This window comes from Lactuca virosa, chromosome 8 (assembly GCF_052849685.1).
Source record: "Lactuca virosa cultivar CGN04683 chromosome 8, Lactuca_virosa_CGN04683_v6, whole genome shotgun sequence".
NCBI classification, from domain to species: domain Eukaryota; kingdom Viridiplantae; phylum Streptophyta; class Magnoliopsida; order Asterales; family Asteraceae; genus Lactuca; species Lactuca virosa.
In genome coordinates, this window is record NC_136433.1 from 37,660,010 (window position 1) to 37,681,003 (window position 20,994).

The 20,994-nt window shown below is 34.2% G+C and overlaps 1 protein-coding gene across 1 annotated transcript; it reads right to left on the bottom strand.

Annotated features, from left to right (window-relative positions):
* Positions 1-3,627: 3,627 nt before the first annotated feature.
* LOC145129495 (exocyst complex component EXO70A1-like) lies at positions 3,628-10,196 on the bottom strand. Its single transcript, XM_079064244.1, has 12 exons — positions 9,831-10,196; positions 9,015-9,110; positions 7,260-7,465; positions 6,915-7,154; positions 6,639-6,777; positions 6,351-6,563; positions 6,073-6,278; positions 5,781-5,981; positions 4,607-4,706; positions 4,371-4,480; positions 4,132-4,278; positions 3,628-4,028 (listed from the first exon to the last, which is right to left on the bottom strand). Exons 1-12 carry the CDS (start codon positions 10,005-10,007, stop codon positions 3,911-3,913), a joined length of 1,953 nt encoding a protein of 650 aa, XP_078920370.1. The 5' UTR covers positions 10,008-10,196; the 3' UTR covers positions 3,628-3,910.
* Positions 10,197-20,994: the final 10,798 nt, after the last annotated feature.

Sequence of the window (20,994 nt, forward strand, 5' to 3'; positions counted from 1 at the left end):
ACCACGAACTCTTCTAGACAGTCCAGTGGAACGCTAGCAGGCTCGCAACATGTAAGTGTTTGTGAACGATGTGTTCACCGGTGTACTCCATCCCCCTCATGGTTGCCTTTAGGACATTTATTGCTGAGGAACCCCCTTAGCAGTAGTGTCCATCCCGATGATGATCCTTAGGCTAGGTCCCTTATGATAGGTGTTTAGGGACGTAAAGTGAGGATAACGGGAACGGGTAATCGGGTTATTGTTGATTGATGAAATTAATAAACTTATTTATTGTGGGTTGAAAACCCTATGTGCTCACCAGACTCCTAAGCCTGACCCACTCAGTTTCATGTATTACAGGTAGTGGCGCTCGAGCATAGATGTGATGTTTTGGATGAGGGATTACGGATATAGGCCTGTAGATATGAAATAATGTAGTAAGGCTTATATTGTACTGTTTATGCTTTTGATCTGTATCGAACATGACATCCCGAGTCTTTTAATGAAATACATTTCTTTGGAAATGCTTTTGATAAATCTTTATCATATTTTGTTTTGGGACAAATTCTGCAACACTTTTATTTAAAATGTTACTCTGATTTTCAAACAAGCATAAACAAAATCGGTCTTTTTTGGCCGTTAAAATGGGGATGTCACACCCTGTATAACAAGCACCCTGACTATGGTTTCTTACGAACCTTTGGCTGCCTCTGTTACCCGTTTCTATGACCATTTAACTCCCACAAACTAGATTTTCGATCCTTACCTTGTGTCTTCTTGGGTTACAGCGCCTCCCACAAGGGTTACCTATGCCTCCATCGTGCCACATCTAGAATTTATATCTCTAGACACGTGATTTTCAATGAAGAAGTGTTTCCTTTTGCTTCTTCTCCCTCCCCCACACCCTCGCCTCCCTCCCGTGCCTCTCCCACCTCGTCATCTCCTTCCACTCTCCTCCAAAAATCAAGCCTAGTTCCACCCCCACCTCCACCTATAATCTCTCCTAATTTGTCCCCTCAAACAGCCCAATCTGATCATATACCCTCTGCCACTCCCTCTGCCGCATCATCCTCCATAAATTCATCCCCACCATCATGTCCGCCTCATCAAAGACCTGCTTTCAGCTCACAATCTAAACAAACTCCACCACACATCTTTCGACCTGCTGCCCACAAAAAACACAGCATGGTTACTCGAGCACGCACCAATTCTCTTAAACCAAAAACTTTTCTCTCATCCACCCTTACTCCTCCAACTTCAGAACCATGCAACCTTCCTCAAGCTCTTAACAATCCTTTTTGGTTAAATGCAATGAAAAGTGAATTTGATGCCTTAATGCGTAATAATACTTGGACACTTGTTCCACGTCCACCTAATGCTAACATTGTTGGTTGTAAATGGATTTTCAGAATCAAAAGAAATTCCAATGGCACTATCGATCGCTACAAGGCCCGGCTTGTGGTTAAAGGCTTCATTCAAGAAGAAGGAATTGACTTCTTTGAAACATTCAGTCTCGTAATCAAGCCCACTACGATTCGATTAGTTATCTCCATTGCTCTCTCTCACGGTTGGACAATTCGCCAACTAGATATCAACAATGCGTTCCTCAATGGTGTATTAACAGAAGAAGTATACATGGAACAACCACGGGGTTTTAGCCATCCATCTCACCCACATGCAGTTTGCAAACTTCATAAAGCTCTATATGGTCTAAAACAAGCCCCACGGGCTTGGTTCAATCAACTCCGACATCACCTTGTTCGACATGGTTTTCGAGCTTGTCACTCCGACACTTCCTTGTTTGTACATTCCTCTCTTGTTGGTACATTCTACATTTTAGTGTATGTTGATGACCTCATAATTACAGGCACAAACCCTCAACATATTCACAAAATCGTTCAAGACCTCAATCACACCTTTGCTCTCAGAGACCTTGGCAATTTAACCTATTTCCTTGGAGTACAAATCACCAAATCTGCCCAAGATCTTCGCCTCTCCCAGGAACAGTACATTCGAGAAATTCTCACTCGCACCAAGATGCTAGATGCAAAACCAGTCACAACACCAGCTGATCCATCTCTTCCTCTAACCCAAACCGGTGACCCATTCTCTGATCCTCGTTTATACAGGCAAACCGTTGGATCTCTACAATATGTCACCATTACCCGTCCCGATATTGCCTTCGCGGTCAATCGTGTTTGTCAATTCATGCATGCACCCACCGTTATTCATTGGCAAGCCGTCAAACGGATCTTGAGATACCTCAATCGTACAATTCAACATTGTCTTCACTTCAAACCACACCAGACCTCATCTCTCACAGCTTATTCGGACTCTGGATGGATTTCTGACAAGACCAACAGTCGATCACAATATGGTTTTGCAGTGTTTCATGGTCTCAATCTAATCAGCTGGACATCTCGCAAACAACGGGTAGTCGCTCGTTCCAGCAGTGAGGCTGAATATTGTGCCTTAGCTTATACAACAGCTGAGCCACTATGGATACATCAGCTATTACGAGATCTACATGTTCACCTTCCACAATCTCCACTTATCTTCTGTGACAATATTGGTGCCACTTTCATGTGTAAAAACCCTGTCATCAGCTCAAGATCAAAGCATATTTCACTAGATTTCCACTTCGTCAGAAAACAGGTTGAAAGTCAAGCTCTTCGCATCAGTCATGTCACCTCCACTGACCAGCTTGCCGATGTCTTCACTAAACCACTTGCCAAGGATCGCATTGCATTTCTTCAAGACAGGCTTCAAGTTCGACCCCCACTTGAGCTTGTCGGGGGTAATAAGTCAAATGTGATACCTATATTCTTTAGGTTCTCTCTCACGTGTATATTACTTCCCCTTTGTCAGGAGCTAAACTAGGTTTCAGTTGTTATTTACTATGTATAAATACATGTATATGTTCAGTGGATAATACAAGGAAAACAATTTTATTCTCTACAATCTTTTAGTGTGGATTGCTACATTGGTGTGTGAAAAGATAGAGGAATTTTGCTTTGGATTCTCAAGAACATCAAAGACAAGGTACACAATTCATAATCTCCTCTTGTAGTGTAAGTTGTTGCTTGAAATCAATGAAGATAGATCTTTGGTGCTATGTAGTGACCAACGTTTCTTAATGCTTGCGTTGCATGTTTTAAATAATCATCATCATATTCCAATATACAACATAATTCACGACTATTATGGTAATTAAGAACTTTTAGGACTCTTCATTTTTGTTTAGAGATCAGTAAAAGTGTTTTGCTCACTTCGGAGGATTTTTGTGGTCATCCAAGAGAGCAACGGTGTGGCAGGTTTGGAATAACGTTGGTAGCGACAATGCCGACATTGGCTCTGATGTTGATGGTCTAACACTCTGCCAATAGCCCAATATCGCAAACTGTTCGCAATTCATAAATTTTAAATTTGTCACGGATAGATTACTCATGAATTTCTTAAACATGAACGTTATTTTCTGTTGAATCTTTGCTTATGTGGAACCTTTTAAGTAGAGAAAGATTTAATTTGTAAAAAAATAATCGGTGATTCATAAATAATCTTCGCTTATGTGGAACCTTTTGCATATGCACGACGCACTCTAACAGAATGCCACGTTGACTCAGGAAAAATACATAGAGAGCAAGAATGTGATTAAAGGGGCAACTTGTTACACTAACCTTTACACAATTACAAATGAATAGTAACACAACAGCAGTAACATACTATAACAACTAACAACACCAACCAAGAAAAAAAATTAATCAAAGTTACAGCATTCTCTTTTCTTTAACTTTTTAGCATACCCATATCCTTAGTACCCCAATACATACAAAAAGAACATACATGCCATGCCCTTTTATCATCGACTACAGGCTACAGGATACACTAACATACCACAAGGGTAAAAGAGTAATTCAACATCTTACTATCTCTATCGTCTTGCTTCGTTCAAAGTCTTACCCTCGAAAAATTCACCAAGCATCCGGTCAAGATCCTCTGCTGAATACCTTATGTACTTGTGGGGATTCTTCCCATTCTCAACAAGTGCCCTGTAATTGTAAAAAACAGAAAACAAAATATTTGTTTACTTTTTTTTTTTCATTTATTTGAGCCTGAGAATTGAGATAAGATGACATAAAAAAAAATTTGTACCCAAAACGTTTAATGAAAGATCTGTATGCAGGCAACAAGACTTCAGCAACTGCAAGTCTGAGAGATTCTCTAAGCTCTGTGTCAGGAACTGTCCATTGAGATTGTCTTTGATGAAGCTCCTCAAACTGACCATTGAAGATCTTCAACCTAAAGTAAAACCAACACATTTTAATTTTTTAATTTTTTTTTTTAAAGATATACTGTAACAAAAAAAGGATATAGGGGTTGAAAAGACAAACCTGTCCTTTACAAGTGCTCGTGAGGCTCCACTGCTGTTACCAGCTCCATCACCACCAACAGAACCACCTCCCGATGAAGACAAGCCTTGAATAGAGAGACATTGCAGGATCTATCCAACCAAGGTCACAACATTTAAAAAAAAAATTATCATTTCTTATAAGTTATTATATCCAGATGTTGGAAAAATATATTAATTTATTTATTTTAGGTTATAACATGTTTGAGAAAAATGAACCTTTGCCCAAGCAATCCTCTTGTACTGATTAGCATGTTGTTGAACAACCCTTCTGTGTCTTTGCACCCAATCATCCCCTAACAAATCCTTTGCTTCAGACCTATAGCCAAACAGAATATTAATATGGTAAATCACATTTTTGTCCCTGAGTATACTTGTAGTAGTATTTTGCAATTTTGGTCCCAAAAAGTTTATACTTTTGCAATTTTGGTCTTTATTTAAGGTTGAACATTTTTGGTCCCAGTTCCAAGTAAAATGACTATTGTTCATCCCTGGGTATACCTGAGTTTTGGAATTTTAGTCCAAAAATAGTCATTTTACTTGCAACAGGGAGCAAAAATGTTACGAAAATCTCAAATAAGGATCAAAATTGCAACAGAAAATCTTTTGGGACCAAACATGAAAAAAAAAAAAGCAGATATACTCACTCAGGGACCAAGAATGTATTCTACTCAAATTATAAATTTGTGGGACAAATTACAGAAAAAAACTATAATAGTTTGGGCAAATTTGCTGTTTAAACACTTCTACATTGATTTTTCAATCAAACCATACTTTTCTAAATTTACCATGTTGACCTTCAACATGGTTAATTTGGAAAACCACTGGTGAAACCTAATATAACAAAATTACCAATGAAACCAGATATAATATGTCAAAATGGTTCATTTGGAAAAAAAAATTGTCTGAAACTTTTATGGTTTGAGTGGAAGAAATAAATTATTATTGGTTAAACCGAAAAACTACCCAAAACATAATGGTTTTTTTGTAATTTGCCCAAAACATTAATATGATAATAGAATATTTTGGGAAAATTTGCATTTTAACCACTAATACTTTATTTTATTTTTTTATATTCAAACCATAAAAGTTTCAGATATTTTTCAAAATTAACCATTCTGACAGGATAACACCTCAAAATGGTTAATTTGGAAAATGACCGATAAAACATGATTTAACAAAATTACAACAAAACATGATATTACATGTCAAAATGGCAAATTTGGAAAAATATCTTAAGCTTTTATGATATGGTTGGAAAAAAAAATAAAGTATTAGTGGGTAAAATCACAAAACTACCAAAAATATAACGTTTTTTCTTTTTTTTATGTAATTTGCCCAAAATAATAATATTATTATTTTTTTCAAAAGTTACTAGGTTTGGATATCGAACCTGCGTACAGATCTGACCATATAATGAATATTGTTCATAAGAAACAAGTTGGTGAGTGCAGGATCCTTATACTGTTTAGATTTTCCCTCCAAATTAATTTGAAGAGCCTGCATAATTCTCATTGTTACAGATGCCAGCTGTGAATTTGAATCCTCTCCATTTTCAAATTCTTGAAACAGCTGCTTCAGTGTCGACTGATAGCTGAATCAATTTTAAGTTATGTAAGAAAAGGGTAAGATTGTAATTTGACACATATATATATAGAGAGAGAGAGAGAAAGTTACACACGTACTCGAATAAAAATTTCACGTAGTTGATGACATAGCTTGTGAGAGGATGAACTGTTCCATCTGAGACAGCTGTTTTTGTTGCATCTTTTTCAACAGCTTCTTCAAAATCACCAAATGTTTCTTGAGCTGTTTGTGCAAGTCTCTTTGTTAACCCTAGAGCTGATTCTCTAATGTCTTTGCAAGCTTTACCTCTGAAAAGTGACTCGATCTGAAAGTATTTAAAGTATTATATGTTTTTATAATAACAAGTAAGAACACAATCATATTCATATACACATACCTCATTGTGAAGTTCACGCATTATCTCATACATGTCCAAAAGCACAAATAACTTTTCTGGTGATCTTTTGCTTTTAGCAATTGCATCTCCAAAACTAAGAAGCATGGCAACACTGCCTGCAGTAACTTCAGCAAAACATTGATCTCTAAGTGATTCAATGCCTTCAAACATTTGATCACATACTTTTCTTTCAGCAGTAAACAGTAATTTCACCTGTTTGAACATCAATAATTAATTTCTTTCAGTAAATTTCTTAATTTTTTTCTTTTACTTCAATGAAGGACTTACTGCAATACGCATGAAATGAATCCATGTCCCAATCTTGAGTTCCAAAACCTCCCATTGCATCTTCTGTACATCATCTTTACTAAGCTTCTCCACTCCCAATTTCTGTAAGGTTTCTTCCAATACTATAGAACGTGTATCCCTGATCAATAAAACATTAGAAAAAGATATTAATTTCATTTTTTTTTTATATACAAATGCTCACTCATATTGGAGATGAACTAATGATTGAATGATATTTTGCACCATTTTGATGCAAAAATGAATGTAATTAATTACCTGTAAATAACAAGGCACTGTTGTATGTGACCAGCTTGCACCATGTGTTGGGCTAAATCATGGAGCAATGGAAGGACACGTGGCGGAATGAGAATTAATGGAGCAAAAACAGCATTTTCAGCAGTGATGTGACCCGTATGACTATTATTAGGGTTCTTTCCACTTGAATCGGGTGATCCAGATGATGGTCTTAGTGAACTAGGGAGGCATTCATATAGCCTATCAGGCTCAACAGATTTGCTGAAAAGTTTATATATATGTTCATATGAACATGTTAAGAATCGAGATAAGAAAAGCATTTATTAAAAAAAATATGTATAAGTGCTTTAAAATGATGAGAAGAACCTGTATGATGATAAGAGCTGTTTGAATTCTTGTTCTAGTTTGGATATAGCCTTGGAAAGTAAGTTACTTGCATGGCTGATGACTCCATCACTGCTCTTGAAGCTTTTATTGTTGGTAAAAAAGACGATATTGCTTCTTAGCTGTTCGATAGCTTCAAGATAGCTTTCAAGATCCTCATGTGGGCCTCTAGTTATTTTGGCCTCAGCCTACATTACATATATGATATATGGAAACATGAATATTCAATCAACTAACAAAATTTGTCCAAAATTCATCCATTACAAATTACAAATTACAATAGAGGAAAGGGAGAAAGAAAGAAAAGCAAACAAAACCCCTGAAGAGAATAACTATAAGAACCATAGAAAGTGCATCCCCTTAAATTTTGTTTTAAAAGTGTAAAAGAATAAAAATTTGTTATTGTAGTGCATTCTTTGAAAGAAAGTTTTTGAATAGCTAATGTGCAGATAGAAATTCTGAATGGGAACACTATTTGAACGTAAGTTTTGAGGAGTTCTTGTTGGCAGTTGGCTTATTCTAAAAAGGATTAAATGCATGAAATAGCAATGTACTTTAGTTGATTTGTTTATTATAGCTTGAGCTTCCTCTTACTTCATCGTATTACAACATTGTATCTACCTAATAATAGCAATGTCAGCCAAATATGAAACAATTTTCATGCTATAATTGGGGAAAATTCTTTAAAGTACAATGTTCCAAAAACTACAGTATTTTGAAAGTGCCATGCTATAAATTATGTAATTTTCTAAAAGTGTAATACATTTCAATGTTTAGGTAGATTTTTCAAAGTATAATGCTTTTATAAGATAAAAAAATGAAAGTATAATGTTGTGCCAGAAATAAATGAAAGTACGTTGCTATTCTTTCTATTAGCCCTCTTCACATATTACACTTTAAGTAGGTTATTAAGTAGGATGTAGTCAATCTCCTATATTTATTCCTTGCATAAAAATATTACTTACCTAAAGTAGGCAGATTTTGTCCCATTTACAGTTTCCACATATATTATACTTGTTTTACATTTAACGTGTCAAATGGTATATATATATATATATATATATATATATATATATATATATATATATATAATCTCCTAAGTCACTCAAAGTGTAGTTTTCGTGTATACAATCTCCTAAGTCATGTCATTCAAAAACATAAATTATTATAATAATGTGATCTTTGTAGTCATATTAACACATTTATTAAAAAGCTACATTTTTGTGGAGAAAAACAGTTTTTGGTCAACCTAACTCTATTATTATACAAAGTTACCCATTTTAATACGTTACTTGACCAACTCGTCTATAAATGTATAAAGGATTGATATTACAACCTCTAATATGAATAACTCGTACAAAACTAATGACTTATATTTTATAAATGTATTGATAATCAATAATAAACACTCAATAATATCAATGATAATTTGGATGAGCATATTTTGTGTATATGAGCTTTGAATGTGGTTGGCAAAACCAGACTACATGATAAAAGCTGACCAAAACATTAAATTTTATCAATATGAGTCTATTTGTAGATTAGATAATAAAAGCCAACCAAAAGAAGTACTAGGGTTGCTTCATTACCAAAAGAAATAGCATATATTATGTTCACTCCATTTTCTGATTTTCTAAAGTGACAAGATTACCATTAATTCAATTGCAGTAATCTACTCAAACACTAAGTCACTAAGTCATAAAAAAGTATAAAGAATAAGTAGATATAAGACCCAACCTCACGAGAAAGATCAAATCTGTCCAATATAACATCAGCTGCCTTCAAAGTCCTATCGATGTTCTCATGAGCTCTTCGTATAGCATGTGTTCTGATCTAAAGGTAATATACAAACAAGGAGTAGAGTAAGTTAAGAGTAAAAGCATAACCAAATACTCCACTCACCAGATGTACTAAATGCAATGATTGTCTCAAACCATGTTTGATAGAATCAAATGTCTAGAATACCTTTCAATATAGCAAAGTACAGAACCTTATGGACCAAATCAATAGCTTTATTGATTTGCAATGATGCCAATTTATGAATAAGTTATTCATTGAAGCTTTACCAATAAAGGATCTGTAATAGTTTTTGGGGTATGCTACGAATCCTATAGTACTAATAAAGCAAATTACACCATTTCACATTGACGGCTACAACTGATAGCATGATCTACTGTAATTCAAAGGAAATTTCAGATAAGTAAAAGGGTGTTTATCAAAATTAGAACGAAAATTAGCTTGGATGTTTGAAATTACAAGTTATTAGATTTGAAGTAGATCAAGTCGCATATCATTGCTCCTCCTTTTGAAATTGGAACAGAATCATACATTTGTTTCGCTTGAATTTGTTCACTAAGTTTTCGAAAACTAAAGAGATAGGTGTAGGAAACATATCAACATGAATAGCAGATCAAAACAATCACTAAACAGTTATCGATAAATTAAAGTAGATCGACTAATTGGAAGACCTATTTTCCGAACTAAAAGAGAAAATCATTCAAATCACTTCGAATTTTCTCATAACGCAGACAGCTGAAAAACAGATCAAAAAACCTGAGTTGGGCGCATGGCGGTTTCAAGGGCGGAGAGACGGTGGTCAAAGGAACCGAGGATAGAAACCATGTTGTCTGTGATGGACTGACTCTTCTGCAGTGATTCTCTCATCTTTGCAGCTTTCTCGCTCAAATTATCCACACCCATCACCCCTGCTGTACGAACTGGAACCCCCATCTCTCTTCAAGTTCTGAGAGAAGTACCGAAAAATTCAGCAGGAAATCGTTGAAGGGTATGAAGGTTAGTTGACCATTATTGGTCGATTCTTGCTTTGACAGGGTGTTGGTGACGGTGTGGGTTATACAAATACGGATTTTCCACGTATAAATCGGTGTTTATGGCTTTCTTGCTTCCCCAAATAGAAAATCAGGTGTGGGTGACCGGGTTCTATATGTGTCCATCAAATGTCAATAATTATTGAAACTATTCTAAAATCACTAATGACTTTTTATTATTAACAAAAAGTTCATGACATTATTAATCAACCCATTTCAATGATTTTTGTTTTTTTATTCATAATGACTATTATAAATGATCAATTTGTGAGAATATCTTGAGAAAAGAAACAATTTGATGAAGATTACCACAATGAATTCAATTTTCATTTATTATTTACGGTTTTCTATCTTTTGTATAGTACTTAAATCATTCATAATGTATGGTTGAATGAGTCGGGATGTCTAATAAACATATAATTGCTAAAACTCAACATAGTGAGATGTCAAATTAACTTAAGTGGATTTGAAGATCAATATCAATTGAACTTTATGTGCGTTCGTCAACCACAAGAAAGTACAAGGGAAGAAGTTTTTTTTGTGATTGGAAATCTAACAACACTCTCGTATGCTTTATATGGATACCAATAATGGTGATCAATTTAGATCATAGCCTCCTTCAACATCAAAGGACCCTTATACTTGTGAGGTAAAGTATTTGAAACACTCTTTGCCTGGTTGTTAATGGTTCATCAACTTGATCCAATTGGATATGGTTTCGGAATTTTTTTTAATTTGGATTTTTTTTCCATTATGATTATTTATATTTGCATTAAACTTTTTTTTTGTAAATAAACTTATATAATTCCTAACAATTTCATCTTTATTAAACCTACATTTACTTGGTTCAATTTATATCTTGACATGTCACTTCATTCAAGACTATAATATTTTGTAAGTGTTTTAATGACTTGTGTGAGTATTTTGTCTCCTTTTACTACAGAGTTTGAGTATACCATATAACAAATCTTATACAATGATTTTTGAGTCTACATTTAAAGATTAATTGTTTATACTGGATACCCTATCGGTGAGTAAAGTTGATAGAGAAGAATGGGATTATCGTCGGAGTGGAATAAGCTATGAATGTAGCGCTCAACCACCATAAATAAATGTATTATTCTTCCATTAACGTCTACATATTATGTAGAGAAAATTACAAAATAGCTTAATCTCTTAATTACTTTGTGGAAAATAGCCAAAAAAACTCAAATTACAAAAATAATCACCAAAATTTCGGATTGACTCAATCCATCTGGGATTTTACTTGTCCATCTGTGAACGTACAAGTCGTTAAAGCACATTTGTGCTTTAGCGACCTGTACGTTCGCAAATGGACTCGGTCCATCTGTGATTTTACGTCCATCTTTAATTTCCCCTTTTTCAGGGGTATAAAAACGTAATTTTTTTCTTTCATTTTTCAAACTTTTTGTTGGAAAACTCTCTCTGGAGGCACTATGGACGATTTCATTTTTCAAACATTTTTCAAACTTTTTGTGGAGAATTCATTTTATTAGAGAGGTTTTAAATAAATTTTCCAAAGAAATAACAACTAAAATGATAATTTTTTGCAAAACTTTATATAAAATAAGGTTATTTTGTAGTCAAACTCTATTAATTTCGTAGTCAAATTATAAAAAAAAAAAAAAAAAAAAAAAAACCGCAAAATCTCAGGTGGGATGAGAGAAAATCGCAGATGAACTTAGTTCATCTGCGATCTTAGTCAGAGATGGGGATTTGTACAGAAAAAAAAAAAAAAAAAAAAAAAAAAAAAAAAAAAAAAAAACTTGCAAACGTACAAGTCGCTAAAGCACGACTGTGCTTTAACGACTTGTACGTTCGCAGATGGAATGCTAAAATTGCAGATGGGCTTAATTCATCTGCGATTTTCATGGCTATATTTGTAATTTGGGTTTTTTTTGCTATTTTTCACAAAGTAATTAAGGAATTAGGCTATATTTGTAATTTTTTCATATGTATTCTTCAACTACTTAGACTACTCCCATTCACAACCAAAACCAACCAAACTATCTATTAAAAAGGTAATTTATTTCTCTTCCATCTATACAACCCAACTAAACCAAACTTTTCACACCCATTAACAAACGAACCCAAACCCAACTATTATATTAATTATGATCATGGTTGCGGAAATCGGGATTAATCGGCGATTAATCGTGGATTAATCGTTTGACGTTCTCCAACCGTCGAGGATTAGGGCATTAATCGGAAATTTAGGATTAATCGGCTTTGGCGGGATTAATCCGCCTTGGCGGGATTAATCGGTCAACAAAAGTCAAAAAAGTCAAAAAAAGTCAAAAAAAAAAGTCAAAAAAGGTCAAAAAAATTTAAAAAAATTCAAAAAACCAACTTTTTTTTTTTTACTCCAAAATTTCAAATATTATACCAAAATGTTCATATTTTTGTATTTTAAATTTTCCAAATTACAAATTTTCTTATTTTTTAATTTTGAAGTACTTGTTTTTCTTAAGATATATTAATATTTAATTAATTTTAATATTTTATTAATAATCTATGGTCTCCGATTAATCCCCGCCAAGACCGATTAATCCCTTAACACCAGTCGACCGTAGAGCTACCGTCGAGCGATTTTTACAACCTTGATTATGATTAGTTTTTATTATATTATACAAGCTACATATTATGTTTTATTCAATTTATAATCTAATTTTTTTATTATTTTCTAAGATTATATAGACAATATAAAAAAATTATTAAAAAAATCTTAAAATATATCAATATTGGTCTTTATTTGTAGATAAAATTATTTTACGTATTTTTAGTATATTTTGTTAATTTTTTTAATAAAAGTAAAACAAAATTAGTTACAAAATAATGTTTAACTAAAAAGAATTTTACACAAATAAAAAAAGAAAAGAAAATGGCAACCAATGGTTAGTGCACCAACGCCGGCGGTGAGGTTTAAGCTTTTTCTTTATCTTTTTTAATTTTTTTTTAATTTTTAGCACAACCAACTAAAACAATTAGTCACCAATGGGAGTAGCCTTAGTAATTTACTTTTATATAAATTAAAATATGTTATTTGTCTTTATAAACTTTGTTATGGGGTGCTCAAGAATTCTTTTATGATTTTGTTAAAATTGTCATTAGAACCCTCCCCCCTCCCCCTCCCCCTCCACCTCCTAAGTTCAACTTACAATGTTGACAACCGCCTGACTATATTAAGGAATGTTGACTTTACTACAAAGAGATCAACTTACAATGTTGACAACCGCCTGACTATATTAAGGAATGTTGACTTTACTACAAAGAGAGCTCGGTCGAAATGAAAGTGGAAAGATAGTTTAAGGCTAGACATGGAAGTAATTGCTATTTTCTGCCATGGTGTCAGATGCATAATCTTTATTTTTAAAACTCTTATAATATAGCCATCCAATTCAACATGGTTCAATATATGTCATCTGTCTTAAATCATATGCAATTGAAACTCTCAAACTCTTCAATTTATTTTACTTAATTGAATGGTTAGTTATATGGGTTATTGTCATTGTAGCTCAAGAATCTTTAGTATAATGGTTTAAATGGTCCCGCGTGGTTTTTTTGCCTTTAAAGGGTATTAACTTGTATTTTACCAGTCATTTTGGTACTTTTACCCACATTAGAAGGTAACATTGCTTTGTCAAGTGCCAAGTAAGCAGGTGAGTTAACAATATCCCCAAAATCTTGAAAACCTACTACAACTACAATCAAACATGGTGCCACACTCCTCTAAAAATCTATACCCACAAGTTGATCAATCAAACCCATATTTATATTACTCATTGTCATCATCAAATCCTTCAGCTACATCCATGTACCCATCACTCGAGACCAAAGATCTCGCTGAGAAACTATTCCCGGATAACGATCAAAGCCATGAACAAGAACAACAATCAACCGCTTTTGAATTTTCAGAGGAAGTTGTGATTAAAATCCCCGGAACAAAAATTTGTTGTGTTCCAGTAAACAACCTCCGTTTGGATTGATTCAACCGCTGCCTCCAGATCCCAATTCGCATATTCCATTTCAGTAAACATGAACTTTACCAGACATCAAATCGCTTTCATGGTGTGCTTGAGAGCTAATACGAAATTGATTGGAGTCAGTTTTGAGAAATGAAGGTTTTCGTGACGCGATAAAGGGCCACTCGAATTAAATCGCCTCTATATCAATTTTTTCTCCATCTCAACTTCCTTCGATTTCTCCTTCAAAAACACAATCTCGGAATCCTTGAGTCGACTCTGGTTCGCTAGCTTCTTTCGTGTTAATGACCTCCATCTCCTACCTCTTTCCTCTTGTCTGCAAATCACTACAATATAACGAACAATCCTGTCCCCTTCCCACTGATTCAAATGCCCCCAGTAACAAAACATAGATTTAGAACCGCAAAACTATTAATTAGCCTCGAACTTCACACTTCAGGACTTCAATTTCATCTCTAGAGTCATCAATTTCAGAATAAGAACTCAACAATCGGTTACGGGGATGGAACGAACTTCTTCAAACATTTCACGGGAAAATGATTTACAGAACAGAAACGGAGAAAAGAGAAGCATGGAAGAGACGAAGTTAGAGTCGGTTGAGAGGTTATTCGAGAGCAGGAAGGTTCCGCCATGGCAGAACCAGCTTACACTTCGTGCTTTCGTCTTGAGTTTTATTTTGGGGATTTTGTTCACGTGCATTGTTATGAAGCTTAATCTCATAGCCGTAACTATAAACTTCCAACCACATAGCACGTCGTTTCACAGCAGATCAAGGAGTAAGAGAACCAAAGCACCATCAAATAACAACAAGTGGACATCAACACCATCGGTACCTACCACTCCGATCTCTGAAACATCCAAAACGAAGAGAGACAATTACGCATCAACTACTTCTTCATCATGCGACACGATGTCGAAAACCGGCACCGCTAGGCGTTGCACACACTGCGCATAGGAGAGGACGTCACAATGGAGAACGGGTATGTTAGGTCCGAAGACGTTATGCAACGTCTGTTAGGGTTTGTTGACCATTTCAGTTAACCAAATGCCAAATGGCATATCAAAATTGATGATTAGGAAGGGGATCACCGGGTGACCCTTTCATATTTTTGATAATGACATTTTAAAACGGTAAAACACAAGTATGTACCCCCAAAAGGAAAAAAAATATCACGAGTGACCATTTAAACCAATATACGAAACATTGTTGTGCTACAATGACAATAACCCTAATTATATTGATTAATTGTAAATTAAAACTCTTTAATTTTCAATTAATTAATCATTACAACTCAATATTTTTTTAACTTATAATATTTAATGATGATTATTATTGTATAATTGGTTAATATAAAGTTAGATATAGTTCATTGAGATATATCAAGTTGTTATGGCTAAAAAAATGAGATGTGGGGAAAGACTTAAAAACACATTAATTTTTTTTGCCAACTTCTCACAAAGATTTTTCCTTTTAACGTTTATGTGTTCATCGATCGAAAGAGCTAAATGAAGTTTGATTTTTTTCAAGAAGTTACATGTTCATGTAATCTATGAAAATCCATACTGTGGTGTCATTGAAGAGAAAAAGTGATTATTGTTGGATCTATATGCCCAAGAATCATTATGGAGTGATAGCTAATAATATATGATCTTATAGGGTCACACATTTATCAAGTTGGTACATTTTATATATTTATTATTAATATGATTATTAATAAATAATATCAATTCTTGTATTTTAATTAGGGAATAATTATTGTTTTGTGAGAATAATAATTATAAGAAAGTATTACTAGTTATTATTTCATATGGTATGAATTAATAAGTCATGTACAATCTTTTGGACTAGTTTGATTCTTTTGTCTTTTACGGTTTTACCTAAAGACAAAATTTATATTTTATAAACTTAGAGTTTATAAAAATCAAAGAATCTTTCTTATTTGAAGAGGTATGGCTGAATTTATATTTAAAGAATGGAGGTTGCTTGTCAACCTCCATAACTTGCCTCATGCTTCTTGAAAAGATAAGAGTTACTTTATATTATTTTAATATAAAGCCCTTACCTTTAATATTATATTCAAGAGGCCATGTTTGGATGGATTATAAATAGAGGATCTCTTACATGAAGAAAGGGCTAGTTCTTGGTCCAAGAAAATCACTTCTTCTTCTTCTCTTTTTCTCTCCCCAAAACCGTGAGCAACATGGGAGCTTGGAGCTCTTTCCTCTTTTGAAGATATTACTTGCTTTTGGTGTTCATTTTGTGTCTTCCTTTTAGTGCTTAATTATTTAAGCACTTAAGGCTTAAAGAACAAAGTAATACAAGAAGGAACTAGCATTCCAAGTGTCTTACTCTTGATGGTGGATACTTATAGAGAAGATCATACACTTTGATCTTTTGTTATCTTCATCAACACCCCAAAACCACGTGGGTTCAAAGGCTTCAAAGGTTATCTCTAAAACATCATATTATTGGTTTTATTTCATTCTAACCTCTATAAATGGATCCATGATGGTGTGTTTTGTTATGAACTAAAATAAACTTGTTATTTTAAAGTCTTCTGTTGCCGGTTTTTGTGAAAAACAAACTTTCATTTCGTATCAAAACCCAACAATTATGTTTTATTTTATTAATGTAACAAAGAGATTTTACGTTGGTTAATATAAATTAGTGTTATTTATGTTGAAAGAGAGTTGATGGCTTTGATTTTGTGAATCTACATAAAAGTCAAAGCAAAATGCTGTTTTTTATGGTAGAAAACAAGGTTGTTAAAATCGGGATCTTATATAAGATCGTTTCGTGCTTTGCAAGATCGTGACCATAAGATCGAATCGGATCGTAAGATCGCACCAAAAGCTTTTTAAAACATAAAAAATGCATATACATCCATCAATTAACCATCCAGTTAACAATAAATACTTTAAAACATAAAAAAAAATACATTTCTAATACATTATTTAATGATAAACAATTCAAAAGGGGTATTCAACGGAGTTAGTCCAAAACAAATATTTGATATATATATATATATATATATATATATATATATATATATATATATATATATATAGGATTAGGTTATTTTGTTTTTAGTAACTATTGTGTGCCAGAATGCATAAATCTGGACCACCGGATGGAATAGAATCAAAGGTCATGATCTGAGGGTCTATGATACTACAATAGGGTACCATGTACCATATAATCACACAAATTTCAGAATAAGGGCATTTTAGTCAATTAACCTATATTAAAAAAGGAAATTTTTGGATTTTTAGGGATAATTAATTCCATTATTTTTAAAAATCTGAATATTTTAAATTAATTCAAATTTAAAAATCCGATTTTATTCTGTCAGAATGACAGAATGTCAACCATAAACTAGTAAATATATTTTCGATTTTATTCTTGCAGAATATATTTCCAATGCATATATTTTTTGATAATTAACCTGATTTAAGAATTCTAGATATTATTCATATACATCAAAGTTGGGTCTATGATTTTATTCTTAATACACATCCGAAATAAAATACAAATTCATACATATTCTTACATACTAATATCCTTATACATTTTAATATAGTTATACATATTCTAACATATTCTAACAAAATATCCACTTGATCTTCGCATATATATTGGTTGTTGACCTCGATTCCAAATATTTCTCTTGTATGATCAATATTGAATTCCTTCTCCATGCAATTCTGAAAGAATAAGATATATTACTCGTTAGTATTACCAGTTAAACAAATATACTTGTTGGTAACAAACATTCTCAAAGACATTACAAACTGCACTTAAATCATAGTCTTTTCTTCTATATACATAAACATTCTAAAGCATGTATAATTGTATTCTATCAGAATTACTAGCAACACATGTTTTATATAATATTTTCATTCTAATAGAATGAATATGTGTTTGCATTCTTATATGAAAAAAAATTAAAGAAAAAAAATCGAGTTCATTCTTATAGAATGAATATGTGTTTGCATTCCAATTTGAAGGATTACATGTGAAGAATATTTTCCTTCTTCATTCTGAAAGAATATTAGCCTCGTTAGGTTCAATTGTACAGAATGCACAAGGATGTCAAGGACAACCAAGTGATTAGTAGTGAAATAAGTAGACCATAGCAAATAAATGGCTCATGTGTAAACATGAATGGAATGTGTGAAGATAGGCATCATACCTTTAAAATAAGAAGCTTATACAGGCATTGTTGAAGCTCTTTTGAAGCATTATCATGAGAGAGCTAAATGGATTCTGACAAGGCTTTGGTGGCTAAAAGGGCTTCAAAATTAAATCAACATCTTCTTCTTCAGACTCTAGGGTTGTTACTGGAGTTGACAATGAACTTCGTTTATGTGCTCAACCAAATGCTAAAATTGAAAGAATTTTTAATATGGTGTAATTACCTGCTAAGTGTCAGGCCTTTATCCCCAATTCTACATGAATCCATATTCAACATCATCTTCTTCTTTGTCCCGTATCAAGAACCACCAGGTGTGGTGGCGATTCCGGCGAGACCTCGAGGCAGCAGTCGCATTGTGTTCTTCCTTTCCCCCTCGTCAATCACAACAGTCCTCTCGCACATCTTTTCCTCTTCACATCTACCCTCGCTGCCAAACCTTACATATCTTCCTGGAGCTTACATAATCCATCTAAAGTGACAAAAGAGGAACATATGACAGTTGTGTGTATGAAAAACAAAAGAGATAGACCTGAAGAGCCTGAAGGCTAGAGGAATTCCGACGTAATCCCGTCGTTTCAATTGCAATTCTATCATCGGTCTCCGCTATTGAAGAATACGAGCAGCATAAGAGGGATGAGGTGGATTTCAACGTTTGGGGAAGTGGTTTTGTGGTTGTGAGCTTCTTGTAGGAGACGTTTCCATGGCGGCATAGTGGGTAGGGGATTGAACCTGGTGGTCCGGTTGGTGAACTTGGAGTGAAAAGGGTTTGAGGATTTTGGAGGTTTTATTAGACAGGATTTAAGAGAGAGACTAGGTCAAATATACTTATTTTATTTCCTTAATTGCAAGATTCAATTAAATGATTTCCTTAATTAAAAGTACAAAAGGTCCAAAATACCCTTAAATGATTTATTTAATTGTTTATTATTTCTTGAATTCTCATTGGTGCATTTAGGCACACAATACTTGCTAAAAACATTTGAACCTAGCTATATATATATATATATATATATATATATATATATATATATATATATATATATTAACGATCCGATCCGCGATCCTACCGAAAAACGATCCAAGTAAGATCGGGATCGATTTACGTAGGTGAGATCGTACGATCCTACAATCAGGATCGCGATTTTAACAAACATGGTAGAAATGGGAAATTATGAAATATAATGACTAGAATGTAATTAAGTGTGCGTAGGGGAGGTGTTATGTAACATCCATTTTGTGAGGTATTATGTTTCTTGGCATTCTTTTTTTGGTTACGTGTTGATTGTTAAAGACGAAAGGGTCTTATTACGTTGAGCGTAATTTGAGTACGCACGGCATACTCACCTGACTTGGACGCGGGGGGGGGGGGGGGGGGGGGGAGCACCTTCGTACGTTGGGCGTACGTTGTGAATCAACAAACCCTAACTTTTAGGGTTTAACCCCTATATAATCCCCATTATGAGGCTTGAGTCTGCCACCTCATCAGCCTCCTTCCCCCATCAGCCCTCCCACGAAACCCTAACTGTCATTTGAGTGTTTTGAGCTTAGAAGTGACCTTTGTTGGTGTTTTTGGTGATCTTGAAGAATGAATGATCTCTTGGAAGTTGCTCTTGTGGTGTTAAAGCTTGTGGATACAGAACTTAGCCACCTTGATCATTCTTCAGAAGGTATCAAGTCCTTACATTGATGATTCATCTCTTAGTTCTAGAAAGTTAGGGTTTTTGGTTTGTTTTGGTCCCTTAAGGTGTTTTTTTAGAGTATAAGCTACTCTAGAAGGTTATGATGATAGATCTTAGTGTTTCTGATGTCCCATGTGCATAAAAATGGTGCCTTGACAGTTTAAGCTCAACCATGCAAGGATTGAGGGTTGTTTCATGAAGTTAGTATGTTAAAATCCAAGATTTGATCTTTTTAAGTCATGCAAAAGCTTAAAGTCTTCTACTTTATGGTTTAGGACCTTATTCTAATGTTGACTTGAAGTTTGGACATTATAAGCTTAATGAGTTAAGTCATTTGGAGTGGGTTTGGTTGTCTGACCAGTACGTCAGGCATACTCTTGAGTATGTTGCGCGTACTGGGCAACACCACGATTCTGGATCAGCCACGTACGTCGGGCGTATGAGCCAGGTACACCGCGCGTACGTCTATTTGTGGGCTTTTGGAGTTTTTAGGCTCGAGTTTAGTTGGGCTTTTTCTTTGATGAGTCTGGACCTTAGACCCTTTTGTGGTATTGGATCATTTGTGGGCCTTAGGCCATCTTGGAGCTCTTAGGCCTATGTTGGGCCTTAGGGTCCTTTAGTTTGGGCTTAGACCATTGTTAGGCCTTATGATTATGAGCTTAACCTTAGATAGTAACTAAGGTTGGTATTGATTATATTCAGCGCGAGGAACCGTTGGGCAATAGACTCGGGTGTGGGATTTGCTATCTTTCGATCAAGGTGAGTTTCCTTCACTGTACTCATGGGTCGAAGACACCAATGTCGGCCCACTAGATTATGTTAATAGAATGATAGTTGCCTTCGTGGTGATTCCATTTTATGTATGTTTATGCATGCTATCTTCGTGACTTTGGCTTATATGATTGTATGTTTAGCTGTAGGGTGAAATAGACTCAATATCGATTGAAAGATACTGAAGGAGATGAAATAGACTCAATACTGGTTGAAAGATACCGAAGGGGGTGAAATAG

Bases quoted from the DNA above. Each gene is read 5' to 3' on its own strand.
- LOC145129495 (XM_079064244.1), bottom strand. From the start codon at position 10,007: ATGGGGGTTCCAGTTCGTACAGCAGGGGTGATGGGTGTGGATAATTTG. The intron at 4,707-5,780 runs GTTCGATATCCA...GTTTGGCTATAG, and splicing joins ATGGTCAGATCTGTACGCAG to GTCTGAAGCAAAGGATTTGT. The intron at 4,481-4,606 runs GTTCATTTTTCT...TTGGTTGGATAG, and splicing joins AGAGGATTGCTTGGGCAAAG to ATCCTGCAATGTCTCTCTAT.